Source organism: Lycium ferocissimum, chromosome 12 (genome assembly GCF_029784015.1).
Source record: "Lycium ferocissimum isolate CSIRO_LF1 chromosome 12, AGI_CSIRO_Lferr_CH_V1, whole genome shotgun sequence".
NCBI classification, from domain to species: domain Eukaryota; kingdom Viridiplantae; phylum Streptophyta; class Magnoliopsida; order Solanales; family Solanaceae; genus Lycium; species Lycium ferocissimum.
Genome location: NC_081353.1, coordinates 37,334,546 through 37,357,537, shown reverse-complemented (window position 1 = coordinate 37,357,537; position 22,992 = coordinate 37,334,546). Strand labels below are relative to the sequence as shown.

Here is a 22,992-nt window from a genome sequence, read left to right as displayed (position 1 = left end):
CACATTCACAAGTTTTTAGAATTATTAACCGATCCACCATTTAATTACTTATACGTTATGTTTGCTACTCCACAATTTTATGGTAATATACACTTAAAAAAGAGTCCATACCTATATCAACGGACAAAAATCACATATATTGTATTAAATGAAGATCAATGTGCTTTGAATATATATCCCAAAGACCAAACTCAAAATTACAAAAAATTAAGGAACCAAAACTAACATTTCCAAATCGAATTTCAGAATTGAAAAAGAGAAAACAAATAAAGAATAAATACGCGGCTCTATGTGTGTCACCTACACTTTTCCTGATATACTTATTCGTACGTTTGTTCAACAAACCCTAACATCAAAAATCTCTTTAACTTTCACTAAATTCCATATCCATTTAAGTTTTTTTTTTTTTCCAACCCCTTTCAGTCAAACCCAAATTTATTCATTTTCTAATTTTTGCTGTATTTTTTTCGATTTTTTTTAGGGGTGTATTTCAATCAAAAAGTTGTTGAAGAATTCAAATTAGTGTATTGGGGTTTGTTGAATTTAAGTTAAGTTACAGATGATGTTTAGTTTGGTAGTAAAGAATACCAGTAGTTGCTAAGGTAAAAAAAAAAAAAAAAAAAAAAAAAAAAAAAAGAATTTAAGAGTATTGGGGTTTGTTGAATTTTAAGTGGAAGTAGATATGATGTTTAGTTTGGTAGTAAAGAATACTAGTAGTTGCTAAGGTAAAAGAAAAAAAAGAAAAAAGAATTTAAGAGTATTGGGGTTTGTTGAATTTTAAGTGAAAGTAGAGATGATGTTTAGTTTGGGAGTAAGGAATACTAGTAGTTGCTGAAAAAAGAAAAAAGAAAAAAGGATTTAAGAGTATATTATACATTTAAAAAGAGAGGAAATGGTGGATGAGAGTGGTGGATTAAGTGCTAATAACAAAGGAACTGGAAATGAAGATGAGGGTAACACGTCGCCTATTCCTAAGACGGTTGGTTATTTTCGATTTCGTTGCTTTTATTTTGTCTCTGCTTGTATACATGTTTGCATTTATTATTAGTGTTTGGGCTAACTTATATGCTAAAGCCAACAATCATAGGGTGTAAGTAGTGTTGTAAAGAGGATTTGAGCTTGTAATATCTTGGTTTTCTTGTACACATCAAAATGTAAACATGCTCATTTTAATTATTATTACTCCCTCAGTCCCAATTTATGTGATGTTGTTTGATTGAGCATGGAGTTTTAAGAATGAAATGAAGACTTTTGAAACTTGTGGTCTAAACCGAGCCATGGACAAATGTGTGGCTATAAATCATTAAGGGTAAAATAGAAGTTTAAAGTTAAAGTGTTACTAAATACGGAAAGGTGTCATTCTTTTTGATAATGACTAAAAAGGAAATAGTGTTATATAAATTGGGACGGAGGGAGTATTAAACTATTCCATTGGTATCTGCTACCTCCTACCAGTCTAGGTACATGGCAACTCTATGTACCAAGTAAGAAGACATTCACCTAACATTTTTTTTTTATATTGGAACCTTGATCTCCAACTTCTTAACCTACTTGATTGACCTATTTACGACAAGCTTGGGTGCAAATAAATCTTAATGTTGTGGCATGTGACGTGTTGTGAGAATCAATATAAATTAATTAACTATGCCTCATTCTGTAACTAGCCGGGGCAATCTAATGAATTATTTGTATTCATTGGTTCATTAAAGTTTGGCTATTTGCACTATGACTGTCAACCTATTGTAACCCTCCTACATGTGAGTATCGAATAGGCTGGTTAGTTATTTTATTGAGTATGTCCTTTTATAGGACTGAGTGGACAGAGAAAAACTTTTCTCAATCAGGAATCATTTTCATCAAAATCCAAACATAGTATTATTTCGTCCTCTTGTTCCTTGTTCTTATTATATTAGTCACTTTATATTAGTTACAAGCCTGTGATTCCGGGCCTGGATTAAGTGTATAACTTTATTGGGAGCTCATTCTTTAGGGTGCTGATTTTAGTTAGTTCGTGATTGCGAAAAACTAAAGGAGCGAATATAGAAGCATCATATTTGTATGAAGGTCACTTATGAATTGAAGTGCTTGCATTTAGATTTGCTGTAATTGAAAGTTAACCATTTTCTACTTTGATGAATTCAGCAGGGATTAAACTGTAAAGTGAACTTGTCTTTTGTTTCTGGTTGGATTTGACTTTCAGGTGCAAGTAGGAATGTCGCCAGTTTATCAGGTTGGAAGGAAGTTAGGTAAAGGTGGTTTTGGTCAGGTCTTTTTGGGTCGTCGTGTTTCTGATGGAGATGAACCTTCAAATGGTCAAGGGGCTGTTGAGGTATGTACTTGCTCTTCCCCTTCCCCTTCCCGTTCCCCCCCTCATTTCTATGTTAGACAATTTGTTGTCCACAAGTAATATAAGGGTTTAACTCTCACTGGTTTATCTTTTTGGCTCCAGGTTGCACTGAAATTTGAGCATAGAAATAGCAAAGGCTGTAACTATGGACCTCCAAATGAGTGGCAAGTTTACAAGTATGGATATGGACCTCTTTTGAAGTGAATGGATGCTCATGTTGGAATATGATTCTGATTGGACTAAACTTGTTTTGTTGAGCAGTACTGTTGGAGGCAGCCATGGAGTGCCTAGAGTGCATTATAAAGGGAGGGTAGGAGACTATTATGTAATGGTATGTGTGGTGAAGTTATGCTTTTTTCCGTTAAATGTGCAGTAGAATTATGCTTTTGCCATTAATATTAACTGACATAAACATTAACATTGGCAAACTACAGCTTTAAAAGGTTTAGTTGACTTTTGAGTCAGAAAGTCAAATTAATTGTTGACTTTTGGAACTCAAGGAAGGTTCTGCAGTGAAATGTTGAACTAGGGGGAGTTCTTTTGAATGATGACAATCTGTATGGGAGGTTAAAGTAGTTGACCCGCATTATTTTGGTTTCATTGGAGGCCTTCAGGTGCTCTTTTTCACTGGTTGGTATGTTACTGAGTGTCCTTTTCAGGAATGACAAGTAAAGACTGGTTTTTTGAACAGTGACTTAGGTAGTTTCTTTGATAGGCATAGGCTTTTGGATAGATTGATGCTTTCTTTTAAATATTTTTTTGGATAAGATACTCGTTTTGGATTGAGCCTTTGGTTTGCCTGCAGTTAGTGCTGCTACTGAGATTATTTTGAAGAATGTGGACAGTGGTTCGTGTATTATGTGTGTTGGGATCACATAAGGATGCACTTATTGACCACATTAGTTCTATGCAGGTTATGGACATCCTAGGACCTAGCTTATGGGATGTATGGAATTCCTCTGGGCAGGCGTAAGTATCTAATGCTTATTTTCTGAGCAGGCTCTTTTTTCCATGCATGTCATTAGCTTTCTTTGTATAGAGAATATTCAGATGTAAAATTGGACTTCAAGCAATAGAACTTAAGAGCTTCGCTAAGCTTTTCTACTATTGCAGGATGTCTGCAGAAATGGTAGCATGTATTGCAGTTGAGTCTCTGACAATTTTAAACATAATGCATGCGCACGGGTATGAAATGCTCCCTCCTTGTTACTACTACTATTATTATGTCCAATCTAGTTGTCCAGCTGGTGGTTTCATAATTTATGTTAATACTTTTGAACTTTCCTGCTGGATCCAAGTATCTTTTCTAGTGATTGTTGTTCTCGACCTCAGTTATGTGCATGGAGATGTAAAGCCAGAGAACTTTTTGCTTGGTCAGCCATCAACACTGCAGGAGAAGAGGTTGTTTCTAGTCGACTTGGGACTAGGTAAGAGCATTTATTTTACTGTAATGTAATATCATAGCTATTATAGATTCAGTATTCCATTAATGTTTTCCTAACAACCAAATTACAGCAACAAAGTGGAGAGAAATTGTGAAAGGTCCGCATGTGGTATATGATCAGCGACCTGACATGTTTAGGTCAGTTATATGTAGTGTTATCCTTAGCCATAATTTTGGTTTCTACCACTTGTTCTGCTTATCAACCTTTTGTGAATGAACTTCTAGAGGGACTGTTCGATATGCAAGTGCTCATGCGCACATGGGAAGGACTGCCAGTAGAAGAGATGATCTGGAATCACTTGCATATACACTCATTTTTCTTCACCGAGGAAGGTTGCCATGGCAAGGATTTCAGGTATCTGTAGTAGCTTCTCTCGAGTTTTTGAACTGCAGTAGAGTCAAGTTGTTCTTTTCAACTTCCAGCTCGTCCTGTAATAACAAGTTTTTGTTCTGATGACCATCTTAGGGAGATAACAAATCATTCTTGGTCTGCAAAAAGAAGATGTCAACGTCCCCAGAAATGCTTTGCTGCTTCTGTCCACCACCTCTGAGAGAATTTCTCGATACAGTAATAAACTTGAAATTTGATGAAGAACCTAATTATTCAAAGTTAACCTCTTTATTTGGGAGCTTGCTTGGACCTGATCCTGCAATAAGGCCAATTAACACTAATGGTGCCCAAAAGGTGGTGTTTTGCACGTCTCACCAACTTTGCGTATTTACTTGGGCTTATGTATTTTGACTGTCTATAACCTTATCATGCTATTATTGTAGATGTTTCAAGTTGGCCAAAAGCGGGGGAGATTAAATCAAGAGGAGGATGAAGAGCAGCCTAGAAAGAAGGTTCGCATGGGAGTTCCTGCAACACAGTGGATTTCAATTTACAATGCCAAAAAGCCCATGAAACAGAGGTGAAGATTTCATTTCATATTATGTGCTTTTCTCTGCAAAGCAATTGAATTATGTCCTACGTGCTGAAATTACATTATTCGGTATATTCTATATTTTTCTTTGTGTTAGTACCTTCTCTTTTGTAAGGTAAGTATAAGTATAATTTTATTAAGCTAGTACCAAGAAGGTATGTTGTTATAGTACCAAGAGGGTACTGCAAGACATTACAAATGAAAATTACTCCTAACTTGTTACATCTTTGACATCATGGTGTCCAAAAAAGATGTTCCACATTTTCTATCCTATGCTCCTTGCAAAACAGACTATGGATACAATTGGATTTAACTACAGATAAATGCTGTTTTTTCCTCTTCAAAGTATCTCTTCTTCCTTTCTAGCTAAATACTCCACATGATGCACAATGACAGTCTTACAAATCTGTTTCAGCTTGTTAGTACCTTTTACTGATTAATTTTTTTTTAATGGTTGTTCGTTTAGTAGTAAAATCTTCAATTGTACATCTTTGGACAATTTTCTTTGATTCCCCTTTTTTATGCAAATTGGTGGTAGGAGGGTGGGTAGCCACCTCATGGGTGGTGGGGAATAAAGACGGTTATTGATTTTGCTATTGCAAATTTCATTTAGGCTGATGATCCTGTGCTCAGGGAGACATGTTTTATTCTGAATTAAAACACGACTCTGGTCATTGCTTTTGGATTTGCAGATTAGATGCTGATGATGCATATCGTTTTGATAAGTCGTTTAAATTTGTTTGTTATTTGGAAAATTTTTATCGGAAACAGCCTCTCTACCCCACAAAGGTAGAGGTAAGGTCTGCGTACACTCTACCCTCCCCAGACCCCACCTGTGGGTTTACATTGGGTATGTTGTTGTATTTGGAAAAATTACTGACGTTTTTATGCATAAATTTTGCTGTACTTGGAACTAAGCATTGCTGTCTTCAAAAAAAAAAAAAAAAAAAAAAAAAAAAAGAGTTATTCAGCACAGATGCTTTTTTTTTTTTTTTTTTTTAACTGAAAAGTCGTTAAGAGGCTGTAATATCGATAATCCAGCAACCAGAAGGTGCTGCAGATTGCGCGATTAGGAATCTTTTCCACCTTAATAATTTTTTTTTTTTGTACGTGCTGCTTAGGCTCTTGCCATATATGTTAAGTAATTGAGGCAGATTTTTAATAGTTCATATTGTAGTTTCTATGTCACTTGGAGTCTTGGGCGGTCTTGTTGTGTAAACTCGTAAGATGGACCTCTATTTCTGAGATAAAGATAGTTGTATTAGGAAATTTGGTACACTCTTCAGAATCAAGGAGCCTACTGTTGCTCGTATAGTGTCAATGTATCCAAGAGTTGTATTATCATTTATCGATTTTCAAGAACTTCTATAAACCTAGATAATTTAGTTAGTGTTTCGGGGCACACTCTTTTGTCGCAGTTGATTGAGTGTAGTATTTTGAGAATCGTCCTTTATCTGTTCTTGACTTAGTGTAATGAGTTTTATTTAGCTTTCAACTTCCAATAAAAATCACTTTGCATAAACTTATCTCTCCGCTATATTTTTTGTTTTTATTGCCTTTGGAAAATTTCGGGAATATCTTTATATGAATTTCATTGTGGAGAAGCTTGATGATCTTGTGCTGCATTTAGTTGGTACATAAACTTGAGCAATATGGTTGTTTTCACTACTTTTAACAACAATTTGCCCTAGAAGTGTGAAGTAACATGATTGGGAGAAATATATGACTTACTGGGCTATTTAGGTCACATGGAACTTTAAATAATATGATAAAGACTGGCTGCCACTATACGGTTTTAAGTGCCTAGATATGGTTACTAGAAAATTAGAGATTTTCAAGGATGACATTTTGTGGTCATGCTCCTTGATTTCAGGGGAGAGTCCTAGTCTGTTCAGTATGTGGTGGTAATTGTAGATAATGTACTTCATGAGTTTCTTTACACGAGTGCACTATGTAATGCGATGTAGCTTTTTTTTAGGTACCATTATAATGTAACAGATGCAAGGTTGGCAGAGCATGTGGAGAAAGGGACCGATGATGGACTATATATAAGTTGTGTGGCATCTTGTTCCGGCTTGTGGGCTATTATCATGGATGCTGGAACTAATTTCACAAGCCAAGTTTATGAGCTATCACCATTGTTCTTGCACAAGGTAAATGTGAATTCCGTTTATTCCACTATGCTAATGGATCCTTCATTTGCCATGTACATGTACATATGTCAAATGGTGTGATGTTAGTGTACGGTACTTGCATATATTTTTCAAAGTACAATAAAACTTGGCCAAAAAGGCGGCACGTACCCCTACCAAATACTTCCACATAATAACTTGTGTGTATTGAAGCCAAATCCATGCGTGTTATAACATAGTTCTTATTGCACTTCACTGCTGCTTCAACCTGATATTTAATCTATATTAGCTATCGTAATGCATTATTACAGGAGTGGATTATGGAACAGTGGGAGAAGAACTATTATATTAGTTCTCTTGCTGGTGTCACCAATGGAAGCTCTCTTGTTGTAATGTCAAAAGGTGTGTCCTCTAATTTCTGCAGGTTGATCCTATGTGCTAAATTTTGATTGGTATTACACTTTACCTGCAGTGTTGTCAAAGGCTAGCGTAAGCCCTAAAGCTAGGTGCAAAACAGGCTGAGCTCTTCGCCTTGCTTAGATGGCACCTTAGAGCAATCACCAAGGCGCTAAGGCATACACCTTAATACCAATGAGATTTGTCCCGAAGAGGCAACACTAAACAATAAATGTTTCACTTAATTATAATTATTTTAATTCCTTTGCCCATGTAATTTTTATGTGCTTATATTTTTCTTTTGATGAAGTAATAAATTTTATTAATAATGTGGGCATGGAAACACCCGTATACAACAACTCAAGAAGTATACCAAAAAGTGGAAAACCTACAAAAAAGGAGACCGTTCTTTACGAACAACACCCAATCATCTATACATAAAGAAAACTGAGGGGGGCACCAAAAGGAAATAAGAGATAAGAGGCTATGTTTCAATTGTGCAAAGTTCATCTCAGCGTCTTCAAAAGCTCTCTTGTTTCTCAGGTTTTTTGGTCTTATTTTTCTTTATAAAAAAAAAGCCTCTCTCTTGTTTCTCAGGTTTTTTGGTCTTATTTTTCTGTAAAAAAAATCATTCTTAGGTTTTGGCCTTTCATGAACCAAAGGCAGGACTATTGTGAACCTTATTCTGCTATCTTGAAATATAAAGTAATGTCAACTGCAGGCTCAAGTGCGAGAGCGGTATCCATTGCCTGCTTCCCCTTCCCAATAATATGTGTTTACCGACCACCCGCTTACTACAAGAATACAAGAATGTATCATGATGAGAATCAAAACAGTCATGTGAAATCTTCCATTTGGGGTTGTAGTTTATTGAATGAATATGCGAGTTTGGTACCACCATTTTGGGATCGAGAGATAATTGGCTGATGTTTATACATAACAGACATGCATAAAATACATACAGTATCTGCGACGCACACATGCAAATGCTGGCAGTGTATGTGTATGCATACATGTATACTTGAATGTGTGCATGTACGCGCAATGAGTAACATTGTAACCTGAATGGTTTGAAGCAGTGTTGTCAAAGGCGCGCTTAAGCCCTGAAGCGAGGCTCAAAACATGTTGAGCGCTTCGCCTCGCTTTATTTGCGCTTCAGTGTCATCAACAGGGCTCTAAGACATACTGTTCCTTGACAATGAGCCTCTCTTGAAGAGGTGACACTAGATAATTGATATTTCACTTTATCGTAATGTTTTTACAATTTCTTTGTCCATATATTTGTTGTTCATGCTTATTATTAGTAGTCTTGGACTAAACATATATATATTTGTTTTTTTCACCATTGCGCCTTTTTTAATTAAAGCCCACGCTTTATTTTGCGCTTTGCGCGTAAAGCCCCAGCTGACCTTAGAGCTTTTTTGCGCTTTTCGCTTTTAATAACGCTGGTTTGAAGGCATTTTTTCCTGTGTCAGTGGCAAAATGAGAATCCTGTTCTAGGTAATGAACTTTGTTAAAGAAGAATGCTAAAGTCATTATTTTGTATTTGCAGGCACACAGTTCAGTCAGCAGTCTTATAAAGTAAGTGAATCATTCCCGTTCAAGTGGATAAGCAAGAAGTGGAAAGAAGGGTTCCATGTAACCTCCATGGCAACTGCTGGAAGTAGATGGGCGGTTGTTATGTCTCGCAATTCAGGTGTCAGTAACCAGGTTGTTCCTCTTTCTCTGTCTGCATGTTTGTGATTATCTCTTCTAGCCCACTGCATCTTATTTTCATTAGTATCTTTATTGTACCAATAGAAGCCTAGGCTTGAGAGAGGAGACTATTAATATCTTAATCTTTTTTCGTTTTCCGAAAGTTATTGAGAGATCGTTGAATTATAAGAGATTTATTATGGGATTTTGCTAGAGAGAAAAATAGTAATGTCAGGAAACTTAGGAAATAAAGGAGTAATTGTATTTACTCAATGGTTGAGCGAAAGCACAATGAGTGATGCGGCCTACGGGGCGTGTTAAACATAAAGGGAGTTGTGAAGCGTTTCTTCGAAATGAAGCTCCTAATTTATCCATATATGAAAGTTTTCAAACATATTAGTGCTTATAACATCAAGCTGCAATAACAATTACTATTTATTTGATAATAAAAAGTACTAGTATAGGCAGTCTGTAGCACCTCAAATTAAGCATCATTAGATGTAATTTTAAAAAAGGCCAGAGAAAGATAACTTTAATGGCAAAATTGATAATCAATTTTCAATTAATAAATCATAAGAAAAAATTAGTACCCCTTTTTTTGAAGACTGGTAACTTGAGAACAAATTATTACCTTTCAACATTTAATTTCATGATAATCGCTTTAGTAACTCTACTCTTTGAGTTGAAGAGAAACTAAAGAGAAGTCTATCAGAAGTAGCATAGAATTACTTCCAACTTGTATGTATCCTTCTAAACAAAACTTACCTCCGTGTTGTTTACTCTTTTTAGTAGGTGCATGACTTTTTGTCCCACCCATTTCTATCAAAAGCGAATGTGCCTCTATGATGCTACTTCTAACTTTGTATCATCTACTCCCACCCCAGTGTGCCCCTTCCCCCCTTTGGTTTTATCATACACTACTACTAGCTCATGATAAACTTGCTTTCTTTCCCTTTTTCCGGATAGGTAGTGGAACTTGATTTTCTTTATCCAAGTGAAGGCATTCATAAACGATGGGACAAAGGTTATCGTATTACAGCAACAGCTGCTACATTAGATCAAACTGCAGTTATCCTGAGTGTGCCTCGACGAAAGCCTGGCGATGAGACTCAGGAAACATTGAGAACATCTCAGTTTCCAAGCACACATGTCAAGGTAATTTATGTAACTTCTGATGTGGAATGTGTTATCATCTGCTTTAGCTGAGATGTCTGGAAGAGCTTGGGTACATACAGACAGAATTTGATATCTTCAAACAGCTAATTTTTTCATGGTTGCATTTTGAGTAATATTTGCAGTCTCCATGTAGGTAGTTTATTACATGTGACCGATGTATTATATGAGAATGAGTAATTCGCTTTTTAATGCGCTTTTTTCTCTCTTTTTTGCGTTCGCTTTTTAATGCGCTTTTTTCTTTCCGTTTTGTGCAGGAAAAGTGGGCAAAAAATCTTTATCTTTCCTGTCTGTGCTATGGACGAACTGTATCATGAGAAGATGCAAAATCTTCTGTATCATGAGAAGATGCAAAATCTGACGTTGGATGTTTTTCCTTCACCCCTTTTTTAGCTGTTCTTTTGCTTTTTCTCTCATTGTCAATTGTAAAAAGTGGTTGATTCAATTGTTATGCATTGGAAATTTTGATTATGGTCGCACTTGCGTCGTTTAACTTGTTTGAATAGCGCTAGCCTTTTGGTAAACTTTCTTATATCTTATGTATATACCATTAACAGCACAAAATTCCAAATTTATGAATCCGTCATATCCATTCTGTTCAGTGCAATTCATTTCATTCCAATGTGTAAATCCGAACGAATTGCCCTTCGTTTGGGGTGCTTTTTTAAATTTTGCCCCTCATATTTGAAATCTTTAAATTTTGCCCTTCGGCTAAAATTCATGGGTTCCAGGTTTGAATTCCTACTAAATGAAAAATTTAAAAAAAATTCGCAAGGCAGAGTTTAAATTTATTTATCTATGGCATACACTTGTTAAGGAATTATCGAAGTTATGTCGGATCAGCATACTTATGCCTTATGGGCGTACTTGCATAAGATGCGGGTTCGCATAACTTTGTAATTCCTTCACAAGTTTATGCCGGTCCTAAGATATATAGGCAAACTTTTAGTTAAGTTTTAACTAAAAGTCTTTTTCTAGTTCTGCCTTATGAGACAGATTTTTAGTTAAGGTATAATTAAAAGTATACCCCATAAGGCATAACTTTTCCTTAAAACATAGACTTTGTCTTATAAGGCAAATTTTTAGTTATGCTACGAAAAGTTTCGCCTTACAAGATACTTTGGGGTTGTGCCTTAACTAAAAGTCTCATTTCATAAGTCATAACTAGGAAAAGACTTTTAGTTAAGGCTTAACTAAAAATTTGCCCATAAGTATGCCGGACCCGGCATAAACTTGTTAAGGATTTACCAAAGATGCCGACCCGCATACTTATGCCAAGTCCGCCCATAAGGCATGAAAATTATCTTGGTCCGCATAACTTTGGTAATTCCTTAACAAGTGTATGCGGGTGCGGTATACACGCGACCCAAATCTTGCCTTGCAAATTTTTTTTTTAATTTATGCTTGAGCGGGGATTCGAACCCAGAACCTCATGATTTCTGCGTGAACGCTCAGGATTGCAACGCGAAAGACAAAAATTAAAGACCAGCAATATGAAGGGCATAGTTTAAAGACCACAAATATGAGGGGCAAAATTTAAAGACTACCCCAAAAGAAGGGCAATCCGCGCAAAAAAATGATCCGAAATGAGCTCAGGCTTTCTCCATTACTAGAAAAAGTAAGGAGCTCTCTGTTCCATATTGATTTCTAATTACACAATGTAAATCGCCCTCAAGAATGGCATTACAAAAAATACGCTAAAGGAGAAATGAGATGTGATATAGTGATTTTTCTCATGATCTCCTGACAGAGTTCTTGATGCCACAATTCCATAGAGGAAATTATCCTGAATGGATAAAAGCTCTTAACAGCTAGAAAGGATTTTCAAGATCTTCAACGATCCATTGGTTGGGTGTTCACGCAGAGTTTGGGAAAGGGCTGTACCCCATTGGGATGTACATCAATGGCTGATTTCACGACTTAAACGTGATCACACGAAGACTACTTTACCGTTGCTCCAAAGCTCCCTCCAGGAGAACCAGTACACAAAATTATTATGCAAATTCCACAAGCATGACCAAGAAGGTTAAGTGGAGCAGTTGAGCTCCCAATCAAAGTAATTCAGGCAGTTCCTATTCTTTACATTCAAATTTCTCCTGTATGATGAAGACACACTTAAGGTTCACTGTTGGGAATCCTGCTGGGGACAGAGTGCTCTGGTTTGTGATAACATTCAAAATCAATATGAACAAATGCACGTTCTACTTCAGGGAGTTTCTCGAGCTTTATTTGTAGGCCCTCTCCGATAACATGTGCTTCTTTCAATGGCAAATCTTCCGGGAGTTCAATATCAACCTACATTAAAAGAAACGAGGTCACATTTTACAATCGGTTGAGTTCAGTTAGTTCATACCAAAATGTGTTAGGAAAATGCTCTCATGTCATTGGAGACTGACCTCAACAAAGTATAAGACACCGAAGGTATATGCTCGAACTGTATCAACACGCTTCACTTGAGGATGTCTCATAGCAAGATATGTCAACTTCTGCAGAACTTCAGGAGGGGCTGACTGTCCCACTAGTGACACTGCATCAAGAACCTCATTCAGGTTTTATTTGATGTATTGATATAAGACGACACCAAGAAAACATCGGAGTTTTGCACCCAAAAGCGCGGCCTAGTGGTCAATGAGATGGAAGCTTAATCATGAGGTCTTCCACGTTCAAATCCTAACGGAGGCAATTAGATACTAGGTGATTTCTTCCCATCAGCCTAAGCTAGGGACAGAGTTACTCGATACCTGTGCTGGTGGGAGATAACTGGACGTGGAATAGTCGAGGTGCATGTATCGGAGTTTTCTTCAGTATACAACAATGGACAGCATATATTCTGCCTCACGCTGAGGTTTCCAACAAGCATAATTCTTGCAGGCATGTTAAAGGGATAAATCTTCTTACAAGGTTTAGATTCTAGCCAGAATTACCAGTTATGTGTTTGTTTGGCCTTGCCGTTAACTTCCATTAACTATTGAAGAACTATAAATTCGACACGAACATGTAAGTGTCTACCTGCATTCTCTATCACAGTGGCTGACCAATTTGTGATTGTATAAATAGCCAGGATAAGTGCACCAACAGGATCAATCCACCAGTAGAACTTATCACCAAGCACAGCAGCTATCAACCCGACTACATTAGTAACCACATCGAAATAGTGATCCTGAAAAATTCATCGAAAAATTAGGAAAATCGATCGGGAGAAGACGTGAAAGCCAGAAGGTAAAGGCATTACACACACCTTTGCATACGCACGAACAATGTCGTTTCCCGAGCTTCTGCAATAAAGCCACAGGGCAAGTTTTACCACTGTTGCAGTTAACATGATTGCATATAACCATCCAAGCTGATCCAAAGTCATCTTTTCAGGAGGTTTATTTTCAACTAGTTGTTTCACAGCCTGGATCAATACCTGAAAGCCTAAAAAGGAATGTACACGATTATGCAAATCGACGAGTTTCATATACAGTTAGACCTCTCTATAACAATCATCCTCTATAACAACATTTTGATTATAACACCCTCGTTTTTTTTAAATTTTTTAACAAAACTGATTTTCCTGTTATGTTATGTAATATGTTTTGCATAACAACATTTCACTATAATAGCTAAAACCTATCCGAACAAACGATACTGTTATAGAGAGGTTTGATTGTATTTAGAGGTTAGCACTCATATGAATGGTGCTAATTCCCCTGTTCTTTCTAGTCTCGTTTGGTATAGAAAACCACTATCTCCCTGTCCCTTATATGCGTCTTTTATAAACCGTCATCCTGGTTTTTATTTCCGTATGCTGGGCAAAGTACCTTATTCACCACCACGATAATGGAATTTCAAGCACATAGGATCAAGAGGTTAGTGAGTTATAGCAGATAGCATACCGAGAGTAGCCATAATAGCAGCAAACACGATGATTCCAACGGGCTGCACTCTCAATTTCCCTATAGGATATTTATATACATTAATATTTTTCATCGCAAGATGAGTGAACCATAGTATGCCACCAGCCATGAGATCAAGCAATGAATCCAATGTAGACGCAGCGACAGCTAAAGAACCACTCTTCACTGTGGCATAGATCTGTAAGGCACAATATGTGTCACTTTATTGCATAAAAATGTTACAGGACAAAGAAATGCACACACATTACCACGACTAATAGATAGTTTCTCGTGCTCATCAAGAATTCGATAAAGTAATTTATGGTCACCTTAAGAGCCAGAAGTATAATATTTGCATAATTGGAGATTGTCATTGCTCTCTCATGTTGAGCTTGTTCTTCAAGATCCTCTTCATCAATGGAATCTGATGCGACTGCAATATCAACGTCCTCGAATGACTTCAACGTCTCAAACTGTCTTTCATAGTATTCCTTTTCTCCTACAATCAGAAAAATTAGTCAAAAGAGGGGTAAGGGTGTTAAAGATAGAACTTTTTCACACAGCTTCTGTCGAGTCTGTCTTTAAGATCAAACAGTATCTAATTAGTCTATACACCAACTTTAGAATAGAAAGGGAAAATCATCACTTTTTCTCTTGCCAAGAACATGTTTCATGGGATGTTACCATTCATATCCCAACCTAAAAAATAACTTTTCCTACCACTTCACAAAATAAAATAGCAGCTAAAGCAGCAGTTTTTATTACAGACAACTAGCAAGAAACCGGATTTTGACTCCAAAAATGGCGACACAGAAACCAAAAAGTTACAAAACCAAAACCTCCTTGAAGAAACATATGACACACACACATATTCTGCTGGTTTAATTGAGGTTCGCCTGGTTGTCCGTTTAAGGAAAAAAACAATTGCGACATAGAAACACACAATGCTAAAACAACTCTATATTATCATTACAATGTTTGATTTCTCGTTAAAACTTCACATAACTAATAACTTTATGCATAATATAACATGGATTAAGAACATGCATATTAGCACTAGCAGCAAGAAAAAAAATCAATTATTAACAGTAAATTCTCCACTAACAATCTCTATAGTTTTACACAACATAAATAATATTCCCCGCATAACAATCTCTATGTTATAATAATTCCATATAATTTACTTACCTTTGGTTAAGTCAGAGGATTTGGAGATATTATCAATGATGGATGAAGCTTCAGCATCAATAGCACAAGACTTGATCACCTTATCTGGAAGCCTTAATATAAAATCATGCCGGAGTGAAGTGAAAGAGTTACGCCGGCTGAAACACCGGCTGCTCAGCCGTCCACTTCTGCTAAGCTTCCATCCCTCCAGCAATGGAGTTTTATTAGTTCTATTAGCCTCTAAATTTCCCTCCATTATCACAACTTCTATGTATATTTTCACTACAAATTCCAATATTTCATTATTCATGTAACCATTGGCATTAGATAATAGATATATATACTTAACGACTTAAGATATGATCTAACTTATATTATAATTAGAAAAAGACAAAGTCAGATGTTGTACTAAAAATATAAAGAAGACTAAAAGTAGTGCGTACTATATTATAATTTTTTATACATGATTGTTACCTTTTTCTGGCTAATGGATAACTTCTTTCTTAGATTCCAAAATTATTCTGTTTTTCAAGTTAAAGTAAGAACGGAATATTGTTGCAAATAAGAGCATAGGTACATATATTAATACATAGACTAATATATATATTTTTTTTAAAAAAAAAAAAGAAAAAAAAGTTCAATTATAAAAAATGAGGCATGGAATAAGCCAACAATGTACTCATTTTGATATTCTCAATTGTGGTAGACTTATGTACGTTATAGGAAACTTGAATGTGTTGATTCGTAAGTCGACTTGGACTTTGCTTATTCCTTTTTCAAATGTTCGGACTTGAATTATCTATTAAAGCCTAGCTAACTTCCGTCTAAGTAAAGGAACTATAGTGATTGGTTCAACCAACCAGAGTCATGCCTTCAAGATTAGAATAATACAGTAGTTGAGTAAGAAGTAAAAGATTATATATAAATAAACAATGTTCTAAATTCTTTTTCTGAAATGGTCCATGGCCATCTGTAAAACTATTGCAAACATTATTACATCACTGTTGAAACCATTCTCAATATGATTGTGAGTGATTCAGCTTAAAAAAGAAATGTATTGAATCAATTCTTTATTGAATAGATCCAATCGCTAATTCAAATATACAGTTCAAAGGAATCAAACAGGAAATTATACTGTAAATCATAGAACTAGCTAATGATTATCGCCTTGCTACGTTGTTGCCTCACCAACTAGCTAATCAAACACTTGTCCCTCCTCAGGGCAGACACCTCCATGTGCAAATTCTTTCTATGGAATTGCTACTATCCATTACAAAACAAAGAATTCTCATGATTTAACTTCAATTTATCACTTCTTTGAAAGTCACATGATTTTAACATAGATTGACAAAAAAGCCTAAATGCCTCACAATATTAGATACACAACCAGCATTAACAGAATGCATGGCCAACACTTGAGCTGACTACATTCAACATAAAATTGATTGATCCAAAAACCTTAACCTATATAGAACCATCTACAGCCTTTATATTTTTACAAGAAATACAAAAAAAGGCCACCCACCAATCAGGAATAACTAACTAGACTCGTGGCCCTCTGAGATTGATGCTAACTCTGAGGAAGAAGACCGTATTTCTACTTTACAACGGTTCTCTCCAAATGCGCCCGGCTACCTTCAGCTTTAGCTCCTTCCGGTCACCACCAGAGAAGAAAAGTGCCATGCTCCTTTGAATGAGCAGCCCGTCTAAACTGTCTCGGACTGTTTTATGACTATCACGGATGCTCCTAGGAACTCCTTGCCATATTAACTTTCTGCCAAATCCACCTACTTCAAGACTATAACTAAATTTTTTCGCATCATCATCATCACCCATAAAACGAAGGAATGCCATGTACACTGGTGCCACTCCGACGTTAAAAGCCTCAAAATGCAAGCAGAACTGGTGACCGAAACAGTTGAAAACCTATTCCATATAATAGCAAAAGAAATATTAGTTAAATGATCCATGTTATCAGACAGTGGTTTTCTCCCTGGTAGAGAACAAGTTTAAAGAATTTCCTACCTTAAAGCAAAGTGCTAATTCAGAATATTAAGGAATACTGAAAGAACAGACTTCATGTGATGAGACCAGATACTACATGAGAAACATAATGCAATATTGATAATACTGTGACTACTATTTCATCAAATTTCCTTGGCTGAAAATACCAGTGAACTTCTAAATTTCTAATGGAAAAATACTAAGCTTTACAATGCGAAGCATGAAATGCAAATCTGTGACATTATTCTTGACTTTCTACTTTTTGTGATTCCACTCCAGTCAGTCTACATCAAGTTATATTAGGACTTCCTTTGTTTTTGTTTTCTTCCTAAATGCGATATAACATAAAAAGAGTTGGTGGAAGAATGCCTAACTTTTTGAGGAAAAGCTCGTTGCCAGATATGAGCACAATTATGTGCCCTTCCATGAAAACTGCTTCAGTATTACAACCTACTACTGACTTCAACTCTCCAGAAAGATTTGAGTTGGTTGTTTTTTACAGTATAGATATTCCTGGATGATTCACAGGATTCCTAAAATTGTTTTTTAAGGTTACACTTCAGAGGGTCTGTCAGTCATACCGGTATCTCAGTTGAAGATTCCTCTTTCTGGTTTCTAGAAAGTCTGTTAACCTTGGGTTGTGGAAATCGTGGAGGAACGAACAGCAGGTTTGTACTTCCTTTCTTTCCAAGCAGGTGTTCTACCTTAGTTGTGTCTGTTTTTGGCCTTTTGACTACTATTTATTCATTTATTTTTATTTCTTTTTATAATTGTAGCGTCCCCACCAGCTTGTGCGCACCTCGACTAATTCCACGGGATACCAACAACAGGTACCAGGTAACTCTGTTCACTAAGGCTAGGACAGGTGGGGAGTTTTCACTACTATTTAAGGTTGAAAGTATCATTGCCGTATGTGATAAACTCACACTTCTGGTTAATTCTTGATGATACTGCAATTAAATGAATAGCATGGTGGAGACTGAGGTGTTCAGATGACAATCCCAATCCCTTGGTTAGCCAATCTTCAGCATGCGATAAAAGTCGGTACTAGCATGAAACTGGCAGGAAAATCCCTCTCGTGATAGGAGCTTCCAATCCAGGGGATAAGGATGCCATTGAGACTTTGAGTGAGCAATACTCATTGCTTCGCCACGACAATCGCCATTTATTTTGGTGTTTCGGGGTCATGAAACCCCAATTCATGAATTTTGTGGCTTTTCATGTGTATTAGTACATGAATTTTCCTAAATTTGGTTGACGGACTCTGATTGGGCTGAAATTTGGTGTGTCCATCGGAAAGGGCCTGGTGAGTGATACTCACTGCTTCACCACGACAAACACCATGTATTTTGGCATTTCAGGGTCATGAAACCCAAATTTATGAATTTGTTGTTTTTCGTGTGTATTAGTACATGGATTTTCCCGAATTTGGTTGACGGACACCGATTGGGCTGAAATTTGGTGGGTCCATCGAAAACGGCATGGTGGGCAATACTCACAGCTTCCCCACGACAAACGTCATTTATTTTGACGTTTCAGGGTCATGAAACCCGAATTCATGAATTTTGTTGTTTTTCGTGTGTATTAGTACATGGATTTTCCCGAATTTGGTTGTCGGACTCCGATTGGCCTGAAATTTGGTGTGTCCATCGGAAACGGCCTGGTGAACAATAATCACCACGTTCGCCACGACAAACGTCGTTTATGTTGGTGTTTCGGGGTCATGAAACCTGAGTTCAAGAATTTGGTTGTTTTTTATGTGTATTAGTACATGGATGACGAACTTCGATTTGCCTGGAATTTGGTGGGTCCATTGGAAACGGCCTGGCGAGCAATACTCACCATGTTCGCCACAACAAACATCATTTACTTTGAGTGAGTGCTCATGCTTAACACATTCTGATGAATACACTCCACAAACCTTATCATCAGATTGCAAAGATCCACCAACTATTGTACTTATCATCTACTTGATAGGAAAAGAGCTTTACACCTAATTCATTCAGCGCTCATGTAAATCTAGTACATTTCGTTTCTAGAAGTTATAAAAGAAATCCTTATTACTTAGTTTGATGTCTGCTTTGAGCCTTGAATTGGCAATATGGTATGTGATTGATGAAGTTCTGGAGTTTATATCATGAAGAAGGCTTGAAAGAACTAACAGACAATTAGCATAGAGCACCATCAAGTTGTGCAATGAATTTTCTTTTTTTGATAACCTTGGTGCTTGTACGCACCTCGACTAATTTCACGAGATACCTGCCTCCTCCCACCAGCAGGTAACTCTGTCCAACAAGACTAGGACAGATGGGAAGAATCACCTAGTGTTTTTTGTCTCTGTTGGGATTTGAACCTGAGACCTCGTAGTTCTTAACCTACTCCATTGGTCACTAGACCACACCCTTGGGTGCTCAAGTTGTGCAATGAATTACGAGTAAACTTACCATCCTCGGGCCTTTTTAAGCTAAGGAAAAAAGTAATAGAAGAGAGAGAGAGAGAGAGAACTCACAGTCAACATCCATGTAGCGTTCTCAACGTCTTGAGGATTAGATTTGACATATCGATGGTTGAAGGTGTAGCCATCGTGCATGTCAACCTTGTGATCATCTTTGAGGTGTGCAACAAGGGACTGAATATCACCAGTAACAGTGCATTCAGATCCTGCATAAGGGCAGTTATACGGACGAAATCTGCAGTTCTGCTCATGTCGGAGCCTACTATGATAAGTAAATATATCTTGACAACCAAAAATTTGGTATCGGCATGGCAATTCCAGTGACTCTGCAATTTTCTCCAATGCTAGACATCTTATGTTCCCAAGCTCATGGCGGCAAATTGGGCATACATGAACTTTTGACTTGCACTTCAGGCATAAAGTATGACCATTTGGACACTTCACACATGGAAGATGAAAAAGTTTGAGTTGAGAGTGACATTAATAAAATGCCAAAAAGAATATGACAACTTAACTAAAGTGATAGAAATATAAGATTACTAGATATTATCCAATTTACTAAAAGTGATGGTAAATGAAAGGGAACCTTGGAGCAACAGGAATATTTTTTAATATAATTTTGTACGAATGACATCGATCTTCTATAGGAACTGGAACCTCATGGGTGCACCAAAAATAAACTAGGAATGAAACTCTATTTCTCGAATATATGTAGTCATTTAAATAAACGTAATGTGAAAACTAAATTAGCTCACATTCTGCATTTCTCAGGGCCAACTTTCCAACTATATTAGCTCCCGTATACATTTTTTTTTCCCTAATAAATGTAAAGTAAAAACTATAATAACTCACACTTATACATTTCTCAAGGCGAACTTTTCTGTCCCAAAAAAAAAAAAAAAAATTATTGCTTTTGGGAATCTTTTATACAATATAGATGAAGCAAAATATCAGCTCTGTCACATAATTACTTTTGAGACAAATGGAATATGTATAAAGTGTCCATTGGTTATGTAAAGTTTATAGTTCATAAATTAATATGTTTACATTAATTGCCAAACAATTAATATGTTTATGCTGATAGGAAACTAGGATCCCTGTTGCCTTTTACTGTTGGAAAATAGATCATGCACCGACAAAGCAGAAAACTTTCACCTATCTCTCATAAATCCTATTCGAAGAAACGCTCAAACTCCAAGGAAGAGCATTGCTGAACTTGAATTTTATGCCCCAATGACTTGAAAGCTATTCAAAAACAGCCAATTCTCATTAAGGAAGGTATATAGCACGTCATGTGTTAATTTTGTCTAACTCTAGGAGGTAGAGACACTTCTGGAAAAATTACATCAGCAACTAAATGCAACACCAACATTATTATATGTACTTTGGACATTACTGAGAGAAAATGAATGTTACTCTACTCTACATTAAGGCTTAATCTATGTTAGGGTCATCAGCATCACTGTATTCCGACTTACTAATTTCTATTTGGTTACAAGTTTCTAAAATCCATCACATTTGAATCTTGATTTTTGTCCACTTTCAACCTCAACTTTATTAATCAATGCTCCTCGCCTTGAACATTTTGGGACTAAAATAACTTTCAAGAAATCTTTTTTTTTTTTTTTAACCCAAAAATCATATGGCTCTTTCAAGAAATCTTGAATAACTTTAATTGCATGTGTGTCATTTCCAAAATAAACTATATACCTGATGAATTGGAGGGTACATTAGATTCATACAAACAGGACATTCGAGTAGCTCATGAACAGCTGTATTAGATCTTGTTCCATGATTTCCAGCAATAATATTAACAGCTGTGGATTTTCTAAAAGGGGAGCTTTTCGGTTCAGCATTCTCGGATACAATACCATAATCGGCATATGCATTACGGGAATCACCAATATCCTGGTAACTGCTGCCTCCGGGAGCCATGTATTAAATCCGACTATGTGTACAAATCCGTGAACAGAATGTATATTCCCCGTCAAATTGTGACCGGTTTCCTTGATTGTCCTAGTCCTGCCAGAACAAGTGGGAACATATCATGGTAAGTACATAAAGATTAGAAATAGGGAATCTTTTTCCTTTTCAACATCACACTGAAACAAGGTGGTACAAGAATCTTTTCAAAAAAGTTTCCTACACAAGTAGCAAATTCTCTTGGGCAACACATTGTTCACAAATCTTTGAATTTAAACCGTATCTGGAAATGCACACTAAGTAAGTTAACAACAATTTCCACAAACATGAAAAAACAGAAAAAAAAGAATCAACCTTCTTCTATTATGAAATCAACCTCTGTAAACAGGCAAAACATTCCAAGATCCAAACTTTTACTGGTCTAAAGGAGAAAAGATTCAACCTTGACCCAAAAATTGATCTTTTCTTCACCTTTTTGCTCAAATTATCATATTTTCAAACCATCCCAAGAAACCAAAAACTTTCCAGAAAGGAAAATTGAAATTGACAGTTCATCAGAAAGACCAACATTTCAAAAATAACATATGCTACATAATCTGAAGGCAATTTAAACCACCAAATCCAACATCATCAACAGCCCAAAAATTTGATCTTTATTCCAAAATGTAAAAAAAAAAAAAAAAAAAAAGATAAGCAAGACCCAGATAAGATTTTGCATATAAAAGCTTGATTAATCAACCCATTCTTAAAAGCATCATCAATTACCCTAAAAATTTGATCTTTATGCCAAAATGTCAAAAAAAAAAAAAAGAAGAGCAAAACTAACCAAAATAAGCAAGACCCAGATGAGATTTTGCATATAAAATCTTGATTGATCAACCCATTGTGAAAATCATCATCAACTACCCTAAAAATTTGATCTTTCAATGAAGGAAAAAAAAAACTAATGTAAAAAGGTGAAGGGCAAATATAAGAGAGCAAAAAATGACCAAAGAAAAGGAAGAGCCAAAAGACCCAAATGAGATTTTGTAGGAAAAAAGCTTTGATTAATCAAGCCATTTCAAAAGCAGTCAATAATTGGGTAGTTATTGGATTAGATTCATCAAGAATCAAGACAAAGCACATTAAATATTAGGATAGAGGGGCAAAAAAAAAAAAAATCACCCCTTTACATAAAAATGAATTTATTCTATTTAATATTTAATAATTTTGAAAAGTTATTTTTACAGTAATACTCCCTCCCTCACAATTTAATAGTCAGTTTGACTAAGGTTATTTTTCTTCAAAAATACCTTCTTTTTTTTCCTCAAAAAGAGAGCTTATTAAAAAAAAAAAAAAGGTGTTTGGCTAAGCTTTTGGGAGAAAATAAGTACTTTTGAAAAGTAGCAAAAGCAGTTTTTCATAAGCTTAAAAATACTTTTTAAGTTAATTGGCCAAACACAAATTGCTTCTCAC

General features: G+C 36.1%; 3 protein-coding genes across 12 annotated transcripts; 1 reads left to right on the top strand and 2 right to left on the bottom strand.

Annotated features, from left to right (window-relative positions):
• Positions 1 to 307: 307 nt before the first annotated feature.
• Positions 308 to 10,711, top strand: LOC132039983 (casein kinase 1-like protein HD16). 9 transcript variants are annotated; one of them, XM_059430572.1, is made up of 17 exons: positions 308 to 602; positions 733 to 979; positions 2,201 to 2,329; positions 2,450 to 2,523; positions 2,609 to 2,678; positions 3,261 to 3,316; positions 3,461 to 3,532; positions 3,680 to 3,774; positions 3,863 to 3,929; positions 4,017 to 4,146; positions 4,258 to 4,476; positions 4,566 to 4,702; positions 6,693 to 6,867; positions 7,158 to 7,248; positions 8,795 to 8,952; positions 9,904 to 10,122; positions 10,158 to 10,241. In XM_059430572.1, exons 2-17 carry the CDS (start codon positions 893 to 895, stop codon positions 10,224 to 10,226), a joined length of 1,848 nt encoding a protein of 615 aa, XP_059286555.1. In that variant the 5' UTR covers positions 308 to 602; positions 733 to 892; the 3' UTR covers positions 10,227 to 10,241. The 9 variants fall into 9 exon arrangements, with proteins under 9 accessions (XP_059286555.1, XP_059286554.1, XP_059286556.1 ...); XM_059430571.1 differs by having other exon boundaries at positions 726 to 979; XM_059430573.1 differs by having other exon boundaries at positions 308 to 979; positions 2,609 to 2,657.
• Positions 10,712 to 11,687: 976 nt separating this feature from the next.
• Positions 11,688 to 15,747, bottom strand: LOC132041221 (metal tolerance protein 4-like). Of its 2 annotated transcripts, XM_059432061.1 has the most exons (8): positions 15,630 to 15,747; positions 15,177 to 15,437; positions 14,318 to 14,487; positions 13,989 to 14,187; positions 13,349 to 13,527; positions 13,120 to 13,270; positions 12,507 to 12,637; positions 11,688 to 12,405 (listed from the first exon to the last, which is right to left on the bottom strand). In XM_059432061.1, the coding sequence occupies exons 2-8, from the start codon at positions 15,409 to 15,411 to the stop codon at positions 12,226 to 12,228; spliced, it is 1,245 nt and encodes a 414-aa protein (XP_059288044.1). In that variant the 5' UTR covers positions 15,412 to 15,437; positions 15,630 to 15,747; the 3' UTR covers positions 11,688 to 12,225. The 2 variants fall into 2 exon arrangements, with proteins under 2 accessions (XP_059288044.1, XP_059288043.1); XM_059432060.1 differs by lacking the exon at positions 15,630 to 15,747 and having other exon boundaries at positions 15,177 to 15,584.
• Positions 15,748 to 16,446: 699 nt separating this feature from the next.
• LOC132041222 (E3 ubiquitin-protein ligase SINAT2-like) lies at positions 16,447 to 21,549 on the bottom strand. Its single transcript, XM_059432062.1, has 3 exons — positions 21,325 to 21,549; positions 19,669 to 20,052; positions 16,447 to 17,081 (listed from the first exon to the last, which is right to left on the bottom strand). The coding sequence occupies exons 1-3, from the start codon at positions 21,547 to 21,549 to the stop codon at positions 16,758 to 16,760; spliced, it is 933 nt and encodes a 310-aa protein (XP_059288045.1). The 3' UTR covers positions 16,447 to 16,757.
• Positions 21,550 to 22,992: the final 1,443 nt, after the last annotated feature.